The sequence below is a fragment of the Hylobates moloch genome, unplaced genomic scaffold (genome assembly GCF_009828535.3).
Source record: "Hylobates moloch isolate HMO894 unplaced genomic scaffold, HMol_V3 SCAFFOLD_6, whole genome shotgun sequence".
In the NCBI taxonomy this organism is placed as follows: domain Eukaryota; kingdom Metazoa; phylum Chordata; class Mammalia; order Primates; family Hylobatidae; genus Hylobates; species Hylobates moloch.
The window spans coordinates 115,534,193-115,547,390 of record NW_026652281.1 but is presented as its reverse complement, the minus strand read 5'-3'; the positions used below and the strand labels follow the sequence as shown (position 1 = coordinate 115,547,390).

Below are 13,198 nucleotides of genomic sequence, written 5' to 3'. Positions count from 1 at the left end.
TTTTCTTTCTTTTCTCTTTTTGAGATGGAGTTTCACTCTTGTTGCCCAAGCTGGAGTGCGGTGGCGCGATCTCGGCTCACTGCAACCTCCGCCTCCCGGGTTCAAGCGATTCTCCTGCTTCAGCCTCCCGAGTAGCTGGGACTACAGGTGCCTGCCATGATGCCTGGCTAATTTTTGTATTTTTAGTAGAGACCAGGTTTCACCATGTTGGCCAGGCTGGTCTTGAACTCCTGACCTCAGATGATCCACCCGCCTCGGCCTCCCAAAGTGCTGGGATTACAGTCATGAGCTACCGCACCTGGACTAAAAAATACAAAAATAGTTAAAAAAAATTTTTTTTGAAACCAGGTCTTGCTCTGCTGCCCAACCTGGAGTGAAGAGGCACGATCTCAGCTCACTGCAGCCTTGATGTCCCAGGCTCAAGCAATCCTCCTACCTCAGCGTCCCGAGTATCTGGAATACAGGCATGGGCCGCTATGCCCGGTTTATTTTATTTTTTTGTAGAGACGGGGTCTCCCTATGTTGACCAGGCTGGTCTTGAACTCCTGGGCTCAAGCGATCTCTAGCCTCGGCCTCCCAAAGTGCAGTAATTATAGGTGTGAGCCACCACACACAGCCCTCAATAGAGTTGTAATAATAATTTTGAAAACCCTAAGTGCTAAGGAGAATGGGCTTGATGGAGAGAACTCCCTGGAAAGGGAAATGAGATTTTACTTGCATCTGAGTTGCTGGGCCACCGATCTGACCTAAGAGGTCATCTGAAGTAAGCTTAGCCACAGAGGCTCTCCTAGGTCCTAGTAATGGAGATAAGGAGACTGAGAGAAAAATTACTGAAGTAGAGGGTTAGATTTGCTATTTGGGTGCAAAAATCTTATTAGCACCCAAAGGTTTCTGGGTAAAATGTTGAAATGTTATTTTCTTGACATCTGATTCTTTTAAACTTGGCCTCATTTCCCTTAGGACTCTGGGATATCGCTCTGCCCAATGGCTTCCCCTCTCCAACTGCATTAAGTGTGTCCTGAAACCGTGAAAACAGTATGGATGCAGGGAGGGGGACTGGCAGGGAATACCTTTGACCCTATAGTACTCTTACCTGGCTCCAGTTCCATACCTGGGGGATAGGGGCGGTTCTGAATAGGGGGAAGGTGGAAGGAAACACACTGAAAACTCCAGCGTGCTGCAAATCCCGGGCCAAGCTCCGCCTTCCTGAGTGCTTGGAATCTTTCAAAACAGGTAAGAACGAGGCTCAACATTCCTGAAATTCAAGCAAAAAGAGTACCTTTCAGGTAGGAGGAGGAAGGGTCAAGGGTCTTCAGGACCTGGTTCTTTCACTTCAGAATCAAAACCTGTCCTTGTCCTTAGCCCAGTCCCCCACCCCCAACTCCCTTCTACCCTACTCCTCTCTGTCCTTCCTCACATTCCTGAAGCCCTAGACAATGTCCCCAGGTAGCAATCAATTGTTCAACACTCTCTGGGACCCTTCTCCAACCTTAACCTTTATCATGATGAGAGCTCTTATCAGCACTGTCTTGTGACCTTGGTTTTCTATTTCCCTAGCAGGAGTAGGAATTTAAATAAACACTTCTTATTCTTTTTTTTTCTTTTTTTTTTTTTTTTTTGAGACGGAGTCCTCGCTCTGTCGCCCAGGCTGGAGTGCAGTGGCGCAATCTCGGCTCACTGCAAGCTCCGCCTCCCGGGTTCACGCCATTCTCCTGCCTCAGCCTCTCCAAGTAGCTGGGACTACAGGCGCCCGCCACCACGCCCGGCTAATTTTTTTTTTTTGTATTTTTAGTAGAGACGGGGTTTCACCGTGGTCTCGATCTCCTGACCTTGTGATCCTCCCGCCTCGGCCTCCCAAAGTGCTGGGATTACAAGCGTGAGCCACCGCGCCCGGCCAACACTTCTTATTCTTATATTTTTATTTTTATATCAGCCAACACATTCATTATACTATAGGACTGTAAAAGGGAGCAGTTTTTTGCCCCATTCCCTATTTCAGCCATGAAAAGAAACTTCAGTTTGGACTGTCAGAACCTAAAGAAACCCTGGTGATGGACTAATAAAAATTAGCTAGCAGCCAAATGTGTTGGCTCACGCCTGTAATCCCAGCACCTTGAGAGGCCAAGATGGGAGGGACTATTCCAGCTCAGGAGTTTGAGACCATCCTGGGCAACAAAGTATGACCCTCCCATCTCTTTAAAAAAAAAAAAAAAAAAATTAAAGGTTGGGTGTGGTGGCTCACGCCTATAATCCCAGCACTTTGGGAGGCCAAGGCGGGCAGATCACCTGAGGTCAGGAGTTCAAGACCAGACTGGCAAACATGGTGAAACTGTGTCTACTAAAAATACAAAAATTAGCTAGGTGTGGTGGTGGGTGCCTGTAATCCCAGCTACTTGGGAGGCTGAGGCAGGAGAATCACTTGAACCCAGGAGGTGGAGGTTGCAGTGAGCCGAGATCGTGCCATTGTACTCCAGCCTGGGCCACAGAGCCAGACTCTGTCGCAAATAATAAATTAAAAAAAAATTTTTTAAATTAGCCACCTGTATTGCATCTGTATTCTCAGCTACTTGGGAGGCTGGAGAAGACTTTGAGCCCAGGAGTTCAAGGTTACAATGGGCTATAATCGCACCATTGCACTCCAGCCTGAGTCACAATGAAACCCTGTCTCAAAAATAAAATAAAATAAATATTAGCTAACGACAAGGCATCTGCATCAGAATGACCTTGCTATCAAGGCCAGTTCCAGGACCCTATTCCAAATGTAAGGTATCAGTCACCTGCTCTGTTCATAGGGCCTGGGAATCTCATTCTGATGCATTTGTAACATACAAGACTCTCTGCTTTAAAGAAAGAGTCTCAATGCTCTTTCTTTCATATTTTATTCTTGCCATGTTTTATTTCTTGGGAGTCTGGAGTGAGAAACTCTTAAGAATGTGTAACAGGCATGGACTTGTGTTCCTGGGCCTAGAGTGAGATGGGGAGGGGTAGGTGGGGCTAGGAAGAGGTGTGCCAATACAAATATTGTGCCATCAGGACCTGGCAATTTTTCCAGGAGGCTCACAGGGATGTGCCCCTTGCTAGAGAAGGTGTCCTGTTCCCCTGCTCAAGGCTGAGGAGTCCGGTGCCATGGGAAAGGGCAGAGGTCAACAGTGTTCGTCAGGGAAGGCTAGACTGCACAAGAAAGAATTGGGCCAATGTCAGGGGTTTATCGGAATTCCTCTGGTTCCAGAAAGTATGGGTTGAGAACCACCTGGGAGACCCTTAGAGGAAGGAGAAGAGATAGAAACAGATTAGACTTTCACTTCACTCAGGGCCTGATAACCATACCAGGTCAAGGGGATACCTCATTGTCCCTCTGATTTTAGGAGTCAGAAGTTGGGAGAGGAGCCAAGGCTTGGGAATTCCAGTACATCAAATCTATTGTACCTATCCACCCAGTGAATGGTGGAGTCTGACCAATTCACAGAAGACTTAGATATCAGGGTTGGAGGTAGTGCTTCCACTCAGTAATCCATCTCATCCACACTGCTGAGTAGACTTAGCCAGTGTCCTCCCTGCCTCACCCACTAACCAAGTCAATCAGGTTGACTCCTGCTTGTGCTTCCTAACTCAATTTTTCCACCTTTCCTAAACCCCTGGGTGGGTTGGGTGCCCTTCACTGTGCTCCCAAAGAGCTCCATTCTTGCCCATATTGCATAACACAATACCATGCTGTGATTTGTGTCTCGTATCTGTCTCCCCAACCAACAATCCACATTCCTCCCATGGTGTCTGTCGTGGCCAGGTCAAGGCCTCTCAGAGTAGGCAGATGCTCATGTGCCCACAGGGATTGCCCCAGCAGCAGGAGTGGTCCCTCAGGGGACTGGGGCCAAAAGAACCTAGAACCTCAGGCCTCCTACACAATGGGAAAAGATTTGGCCTGGATGGGAACTTTAGACACCAGGCCAGCCTTCTGCCCACTCTATCCTCTGTCCCACGAGGCTGCCAAGGATGGCAGTTCCAGCTGGCAAGTAATAAGAATTTCTTCCTGGAAGGATTCTTGGCTTGAGAACTGGCCTTTACCTCTTCTGGGCTTCTTTGATGCCCTCAAGTTGCTGGGGACATGCTGAATGGGAGGGGGAGGCTGAGTTGGCCCCAGCATTGTTACTGTTTCCCCAAAGCCCTTGTGCCCACTTCTTACCTCCCCTAACTGCACATGGCAGGGATTCCCAAGATCATGGATTTTCCAACCCTGAGTAGAGGTGGGGGACGGGACTGGCCCAACATTTGATGCCAGGAGAGTAACACTGCCTCTGGCCACACATGTCCCAGCCCTAACTCTGGCCTTTCTTGGCTTTAGCTAACCAAGGTAAAGTTTCAGCCCAACAGACTGAAGAGGAACAGGCCCATTATCAAGAAGAGAACCCCAACTTGGACAATATGGCAAAACCCTGTCTCTATAAACATTAGCCGAGTGTGGTGGCACGTGCCTATAGTCCCAGCTACTCAGGAGGCTGAGGTGAGAGGATCACTTGAGCCTGGGACGTCAAGGCTGCAGTGAGCTGTGATTACACTACTGCACTCCAGCCTAGGTGGATAGAGCGAGACCCTGTTTGAAGACCCATACTCAGTCCTCATAAATAACAAACTCCAGTTTCACACAGTGGGCCTGACTCTGGCTGGAGGATCCTTGTATCTCTAAAGGCCGAGTGTTCAGAAAACCTCACAGCCCTCAATAGGGCAGAGTCCTTCCCCTAACCCAGGAAACACATACCCAATCGCAGCCACTTTATTTTCCTTTTAATTTTTTGGAAGGATATACACCACATATCCCATGGGCAATAAAGCGCATTCAATGTGTTTATAAGCCAAACAGTCACTTTGTTTAAGCAAACACAAGTACAAAGTAAAATAGAACCACAAAATAATGAACTGCATGTTCATAACATACAAAAATCGCCGCCTACTCAGTAGGTAACTACAACATTCCAACTCCTGAATATATTTATAAATTTACATTTTCAGTTAAAAAAATAGACTTTTGAGAGTTCAGATTTTGTTTTAGATTTTGTTTTCTTACATTCTGGAGAACCGAAGCTCAGCTCAGCCCTCTTCCTTATTTTGCTCCCAAAGCCTCCCCCAAATCATCACTCCCTGCCCCCCTTAAGGCTAGAGGTGAGCATGTCCCTCACAATTGCACATGTCAAGCCATCAGCAAGGCGCATCACACAAAAGGCACCAAGACGTGAAACTTTTTAAACCAAAAGGACGAAGAAAAAACACTTTCAAAAAAAAAAAAAAAAGAAAAACCAAACCATGTTTTGCCACATGTGAGAGTACAGTCGAGCAGTATTTACAAAAAGGTTAACGGAACAACACTCTGACACATGCTCTGAGAACACTGGGATTGCTGTTTCAAAAAAAAGGTTCAAACTTATTGTCACAGCATCATCACAAAATAGAGGATCACCATTGGTTTGCTTGGCTTTTCTTTTTTTTTTTTTCCCCAAGTGAGGACCTAACTCCAAATAATACAATAGAATATGCAAATTATCTTCACATCAAGAGTACCCCAAGAAAAACGAAATCCATGGCACAGACACTGTACAAGGGTGCAGGGCAGGGCTCTGAGGGGCCCAAACCCCATTTTGCCAACTCGATTTTCTAGCATTGAAGGGAGCAAGGGGTCAGGCATATGATGGAGATGATACTGAAATGATTTATCCAAAATCCATGCAAATCAAGTTCTTTGGATAGAGGTGAAGAACTTGGACATGGCTGTTTCAGGCAGCTGAAGTCAAAGGGAATAGGAATTGGGGAAGGGGAAGTGGGCAGAAAGGATTGTTGGCCAATAGACCTTCCACTCCAGTAGAGAGGGAGGACTTGGCTCTGAGAACCTCCATCTGACCTAAGAGGAACCCTCCTCTCCTATGGCCATCTCCTCCTCCTGTCCTTTAAGTCTCTTGTGTTTCTTTTTCTCCCTTTTCCCTTTCTTTCCCCTTTCCCTTTAGCAAATTTCAATTGTCCTGGGAGAAAAGGTTGCTGTCATGTCCGAAAGCCCTGTGGAGGCGCTGAAGGAGTTGGTGACAGCTGAGGAGGGGAAGCTGCTGACCTGGGCCGGGAAAGCAGGGGGAACAGAGGAGTACGTGGTGGCCACCGACGGGGAGGGGAAGCCACTGTGCACAGGGGATGGGTAGGTCGAGGAGCCGGGAGAGGAGAAGGAGGTGGGCACAGGGGATGGGTATGAGGTGGTGGCTGGGGATGGATAAGAGGTAGTAACTGGGGACGGGTAAGAGGTAGCAACCGGGGATGGGTAGGAAGAGAGAGAGGAGGTGGCCGAAGAGGCCACAACACTTTTGTCTGCTTTCTTGTCCTTCTGCCGCAAGTGGATCTTGGTATGCCTCTTGCGTTCATCACTCCTGGCAAACTTTCTCCCACAGATGTCGCAGGCGAAGGGCTTTTCGCCTGTGTGGGTGCGGATGTGGGTGGTGAGGTGGTCGCTGCGGCTAAAGTTGCGCATGCAGATGCGGCACTGGAAGGGCTTCTGGCCTGTGTGGATGCGGATGTGGCGAGTGAGCTCGTCGGAGCGGGAGAAGCGGCGATCACAGGACTCCACTGGGCAAGCGTAAGGGCGTTCGTGGGGGGGCGTCTTGCTGGGCCGGTTGGGGTACTTGCGCATGCGGCTGGGTTTGATGAGCTGGGACTGGTAGCTGGTATTGAGGGCCTTCAGGTCCTGGGAGCCCGACTGAGTGGCAAAGGCCTTGATAGTAGACAGGGGGGTGAGCGAAGGCTGCTGGGTGCGGCTCTCCAGGCCCTGGAAGGGCTTCTGGTCTGGGGTGCCCAGGCCCAGATCCCCCTGCTGCTGTGGAAACAGGTAGTCGGGGATCATGGGAACCTGGAAGCCACCCTTGGCGGCAGGGTAGGCAGGAGGCGGGTACTGGAGCGCTGTCCCTGCCGAGCCCGGGAAGGCCTGGCTTTGTGGCTCAGGGAAAATGTCAGTGTTCGGCGTGGGGAAGGTGGGTGCCGCTGAATAAATGGGACTGCTGTCGTTGGATGGCACTGCGCAGCTCAGGGGTGGGCTCTGGGAGGCGGAGGAGGAGGAGGCCGCTGGAGATGGTGCTGAGGACGAGGAGGCCGGTGGGTTGGTCATGCTCACGAGGCCACTGACCAGGCTGAAGAGGGGCTCGGGCCACAAGGTGTTACCACTGTTGGGTGCAGGCTCCAGGGAAAAGCGGCCAGTATAGGTGATGGGGGGCAGTCGAGTGGTTTGGCTGGGGTAACTTGTCTCCACCAGCACCTTCTCGTTGTTCAGAGAGATGTCAGGAAAAGACTCTGGCAGGAGAGAGAGAAGCGGGAGGTCTGGTTACTGGAAAGCAATCACTGGAGGACGAGGACGACCCGAGCTGCCAGGCAAGAGGTCGGGCCGGCTACCATTGACTCCAGAGGTAGTTAATAATTGATAGCAGCAGATTGCAATGTTCCTGGACCCGTTCCAGTGGTAGAGCCCATTTCAACAACAGCTGACGCAAATACGGAGAATCCCCCTCCACTGCAGCTCGCAGCGCTCCGCAGCGGCGGCTGCGCGGGCGAGGGATTCCCGCCAGCACCCCCACGGCCGCGGCTAGTGCGCGCCCCCAAACCCGGGCTGCCGGGACATCCACGGCCAAGGATCACGGTCCTTCCTTGGGGACAGGCGGCAAGCAAGGCAAGGCAAGCCGTTCTGGAGGTGGGGGGCGCAGCCCCGCTCATCAAAACAAGCCCTCCCCGTTCACCCACCCACGCAGCTCCAGAGCTCTCCATCCAAAACAAAAGCTCGATCCTCTGGGCTCCGGTAGGGATGAGGGCAGGGGGTGGGCTGTGTGGGGTCCCTTGACATCTTCTAACACATGACTCTGGGGATGCGAGGAATGCAAGTGAAACCCGGCTCTCATCCTAAGGTCCAGGAGCACTCCTGCGGTGAAGGACAGGACGCCAGGAGGTGGCGAAAGGGTTCCCCCTCGGCGTAGACCACTGCTTACCTGCGGTCAGGTGCTCGTAGGGCTGCTCGCCCGTGTCCGCCTGAGGGTTGAAGGTGCTGCTGCTGCTGCTGCTGTTGCTGCCGCCCCCGCCGCCTCCACCACCCCCGCTGCTGCTGCTGCTGCTGTTGCTGCCGCTGCCCTCTGGGGCCCCGGCGGCGCCGAGGAACTGGGGAGCCCCGTTGCTCAGCAGCATCATCTCCTCCAGCTTAGGGTAGTTGTCCATGGTGGGCGAGTGAGGAAAGGATCCGAACGGGTCAGAGATCTGCAGCGGGGACATCAGCTGCATCTCGGCCTTGGCCGCGGCCATCCTGGACGAGCAGGCTGGAGAGCTGATGTCGGGGCGGGTGGGCGCAGCCCGGGGCTGGAGCTGCGGGGGACACAGTTGCGGGGGCCTGGCCGGGTTACATGCGGGGCGCGGGGAACACTGAGGAGCGCGCAGGCGGGGACCCCGACTCGCCCTGGGCGCGGGCGGGCGTGGACGCGCCGCGGCTGCGGAGGCTGGGGCAGGGGCCGGTCCTGCGGCGGCGGAAGCTGGCTGCGGCGGCGGATGGCGGCGGCGGCTCCCCAAGTTCTGCGCGCTGGGATCTCTCGCGACTCCCCGGATCCGCCTCTATTTGAAGGGTCTGGAGCCGCACGGGCCCGCCTCCGTCATGACGTACATGGCCATATATGGGAAGCAGGAAGCCCTAATATGGCAGGACCGGCCGGGAGGACCCGGAGTGACGTGAAGCCCCCCCATCCGACAGCGCCCGGCACCTCCATCCTGCACCCTGAGGCCCGCGCCCGCGCCCGCATCCCAGGCACCCAAGCTTCGGGGAAGCCTAGAGCTCTAGCCGCCGCCGGGGCCTCCGGGACCCGCGCCGCTCCGGAGTTCCCGCGTTGCCCCCGCCCCTCCCTCCGCCTTCTTCCCTCCTCCCAGAGCCGGAAGCGGCCGGGCCATATCGGGCCACTCCAAATAAGGTGCTGCCCAAATAAGGGTTGTTCCGGCGGGGGATCCTTCCTGCTCCTTATATGGCATTTCCGGGTCGCAGCTGGTTGCTCCCTCGCTCCCTCCCTCCTCCCTGGTTCCCAGCCGGGAGCCCAAGCGCTCGCGGGAGCCGGGGACGCCCAGGCGGGGAGGGCTCGGGGCGTGTGGCGCTGGGCGCGCGGCTGCTCAGGCGGCTCCTAGGCGTGAACTAGGCTGGGGAAGCCCAGACCCAGAGCGGGGGCGAGGGCGAGTCGGGCCGGGGTTCTACCGCTGTCATCCAGGGCCCGCCCGCCCACCTCAGGGACCGTGAGAGCGAGCCCGCAGTGCGGGGGAGGAGCGGCTGGGCCAGCCTGGGCAGGGGCCGCCCAGGAGAGGCGGGGCCTTGACCCCGGGCCTCGACCTATGGCACGGTGTCTTTCCGGGTGTCGCTGGGAAACTGAAGATGGGAAGTCACGGCCACTTGGTTCTTGGAACACTGTATAGCAGTGAGCTGCCTTGCCTCTGCCACCTGTCGGTGGGATGGGGCTGCTGGTGCCTGGCGTCCCCTGTGCTCCCCCGGAACCGAAAGGCTGTTCCCTAGTCCCCGCCGGCAGAGTCCACCTTTGGGGGACCGAAGTGGGGAAGCTGATTGCCCCAAAAGAGACCTGATTCCTGTTCTCACCAGGAGATAATGGTCCTTGTGGTGAGGGGTCACTTCCCCCCTTTTATCCAGTCCAGGTGGAGGGCCGGCCGACACTGCGGGAATCCGAAAGGGAGGCTTCCCTATGGGCTATCTGGGGACCCCGGGCTAGGCGCGAAGAGACGACCGGCTTGGCGGCTCGGTGCTGCCCCCTGAAGGTTCCCTCTCCACTCCCAGCCCCGGACTCCGGCCGCGCGGGCTCTTCCGCCGCCTCCTCGCTCACCCTCCCGGATGCGGCGCTGGGCGCCGAGCCAGGCCGGGGGAGCCTTCGACGCAGTGAGCGCGAACTGAGCAGGCGCTGCAGCCCGGGCTCCCCCCTGCAGTCCCTGGGGAGCCGCCACTGCCGAGGCGCCCAGGCTCCGGGATAACACTCCTCACCCCGAGCCTGGCCAAGGCGAGGGGGAGAAGGAAGCAGGGGGTGGGTGGTGGCGGGGGAGAACGATTCCCGCAGGTCTCCCTGGGGCCGAACGCGAACAGGGAAGCCCTCCCCGCCGCCACGACGCAGTCAATTGCGCACCCCAAAGGGAACAGGGATTCCGGGAAGGGAAGGCTCCTCCTGCTCTAGCTCTGAATTCAGAGGAGGTGCTGTTTTTCTGGATTTAAAAAGAAAGCAGAAAGTGAATGTGGGGAAGGAGGGTGCTTGACGACACCGAGAGGGAAGGGAGGAGGTGAGGGTCTCTGTGAACCCCAACAGCCTCTGGAGGTCGGGGTCAGGGGTATTAGGTGAGGGAGGGTGTAACTTTCTTGGACTTAATCCCTCTGTGGCTGTCCCCCCTCCAAACATGTTTTCTTATAAAAATAAACTTAAGGAATCCAGCAATGAACCAGGACTCCCTCATCTCGGAGCCTGCCGTCTCAAGTCCGCTGGGGAGGTGGGGGGCTCACTCCTACTGTCTACCGAGTTGTCCATTGGGGCAGGAGTGATGCGCCTCTCAGAGGACTCCTACCGCAAGGGCAGGAAGGCCAGGCTGTTGCAGCGCAGATGGTCTTGTGTCTGAATATCCGTCTTGCCACTTCCTGGTAGGGTACCTTAGCCAACTTTTTTTTGTGCGTTTTTATTATTTCTGAGACGGGGTCTCACGCTGGCACCCAGGTTGGAGTGCAGTGGCACGAGCTCACTGCAGCCTCCGCCTCCCAGGCTCAAATGATCCTCCAGCCTCCGCCTCTCGAGTAGCTTGGACTAGAGGTGCCTGCCACCACGCCTGGCTTTTACTTTTTTTTTTTTTTTTGTATTTTCGTAGAGAGGGGGTTTCACCGTGTTGCCCAGGCTGGTCTTGAACTCCTGAGCTCAAGCAATTCACCCACTTCGGCCTCCCAAAGTGCTGGGATTCCAGGTGTGAGCCACAGCACCCAGTCAGCCAAGCTTTTTGTTTGCTTGTTTTTGCTTTTTTTGAGACAGAGTCTCCCTGTGTCACCCAGGCTGGAGTGCAATGGGACGATTTTGGCTCACTGCAACCTCCGCCTCCTGGGTTCAAGCTATTCTCCTGCCTCAGCCTCCCTAGTAGCTGGGACCACAGGTGCACCCCACCACACCTGGCTAATTTTTGTGTTTTTAGTAGAGACGAGGTTTCTCCATGTTGGCCAGCCTGGTCTTGAACTCCTGACCTCAGGTGATCCACCTGCCTCGGCCTCCCAAAATGCTGGGATTACAGGCGTGAGCCACGGTGCCCAGCCAGCCACGCTTTTTGTATCTCACTTTCTTCAACTGTAAAGTGGGGCTAATGTTAATAATACCCACATGGGGCCAGGCACAGTGGCTCATGCCTGTAATCCCAGCACTTTGGGAGGCCAAGGCGGGCGGATCACCAGATCAGGAGATCGAGACCATCCTGGCTAACACGGTGAAACCCCGTCTCTACTAAAAATACAAAAAAATTAGCTGGACGTGTTGGTGGGCGCCTGTAGTCTCAGCTACTCCGGAGGCTAAGGCAGGAGAATGGCGTGAACTCGGGAGGCGGAGCTTGCAGTGAGCCGAGATCACAACACTGCACTCAAGTCTGGGCGACAGAGCGAGACTGTGTCTCAAATAAATAAATAATAGTAATAATACCCACATGGGAGTATTGTTGTGAGGACTGAAATTTATGCGGGCTGCCATATGTCAAGTCCCAACGCACAGTACCTGCCTTGCAATTGGCATTCGACAAACAGTGGCTATTGTTCTTTTCAGGGGCTTTTGATCCATAGGGTCATCCACAGTTCACCCACCCATCCTCAGCCTCCAAGAAAACTCCAGTGACCCTTTTCTGGAAAGCTGTGCAGATGGAGAAAAACATACCAATCCTATCACAGGGGACATAATCCCTAAGAGTTTATCTGAATCCATCTTGCTGCAGTAGAACGTTTACTAAAGCAGAATTTTTCAACCTTGACTGTGCAGCAGAATTGCTTGTGGAGGTCTGAAAAAGACAGGTTTTACCCTGGACCAGCTGCATCACAATCTTCCCGAGCTTGCGAGTGGCAGCACTGAGCCAAGGTATCGGCCTGGGATTCTTGTGCTGTCACTGGAGAGCCACCCAGCCTGGGAGAGAACATCCTCCGCCCCAGCCAGGGCAAACCAGTTCCCCGATGATTCTCCTGTGCAGCTCACCTAAGGTATTGTCAGGTTCTTGCTGAAGCTCAGCACGGGAAATTCTCATAGTCTACGTCTACATCTTTTGTTTTGCATGACCAACATCAATTCCCCTTTCTTTTTATTACTATTCCCAGCCAGCAGTTTCCTTTGGGGAGCCACCGTAATCCATGTGGCTGGGAGCAGATAGCCCCCACCCTACATCTATAAGTAGGTATGTTCCCTGGGCCTGGCCATCCACCCAGGGGTGGCCTAGCCTAGGAGTGGTTCATTTCCCTAGCTGTAGTGATTGAGTCAGGATAGGCACATGACCCAAACCAGGCCAATGAGAATCACTTTTTCCAGAACTCTTGGTAAAGGGAAATTCCCTTTCCCTGATGGTACTAAGCCAATAGGATGTAAGCCTGGAGGCCGTCTCGCCCACAGGCCTGGAGAGCCTGCCTGAGAATGAAACCAATGCAGGGGAAGTCAGAGAGAAGAGACAGACATACAGAAGAGAGAGACAGACATACAGAAGGTCCCTGCACTCAGCCTGAGCTTTTTAGTTATGCAGGCCAATGAATTCCTTTTTTATTGAATAAAATAAAACATCCTCAGTTAGTTTCTCTTACTCACAACCTAACCAGTTGAACACCTATTATCAACAACAATAAAATCTTCCCTGAGGACTAACTGCAGTCAAGGTTTGGGAATAAGACCCATGGCGTAGGCCTTTGCCTCTAAGGAGCTTACAGCTGGGTAGAAGGGAGCCTGGATTCTATGTTACAAGAGAATAAAGAATAGGAAGGAAGCAGCTCTGTTAGCCAGCAAAACTCAGTGACACTAAGGGACATAGGAGATAAGAGAAGGGAGAGATTCCAAGGGGCTGGGAGACAGTCAGGGACAATGAAGAGATTTTGGAGGAGAAGGAACGTGAAAAGGCCCAAACTTTGTGTTGGGGAAGTGAGAAGGTGTTTCAGGCCAGGCTTGGGGGTGGGTTGGCC

The 13,198-nt window shown here is 53.8% G+C and overlaps 1 protein-coding gene across 1 annotated transcript; it reads right to left on the bottom strand.

Moving 5' to 3' along the window:
* Positions 1-5,465: 5,465 nt before the first annotated feature.
* On the bottom strand, positions 5,466-8,587 carry EGR1 (early growth response 1). Its single transcript, XM_032158013.2, has 2 exons — positions 7,998-8,587; positions 5,466-7,311 (listed from the first exon to the last, which is right to left on the bottom strand). Exons 1-2 carry the CDS (start codon positions 8,302-8,304, stop codon positions 5,987-5,989), a joined length of 1,632 nt encoding a protein of 543 aa, XP_032013904.1. The 5' UTR covers positions 8,305-8,587; the 3' UTR covers positions 5,466-5,986.
* Between the last annotated feature and the right edge of the window lie 4,611 nt (positions 8,588-13,198).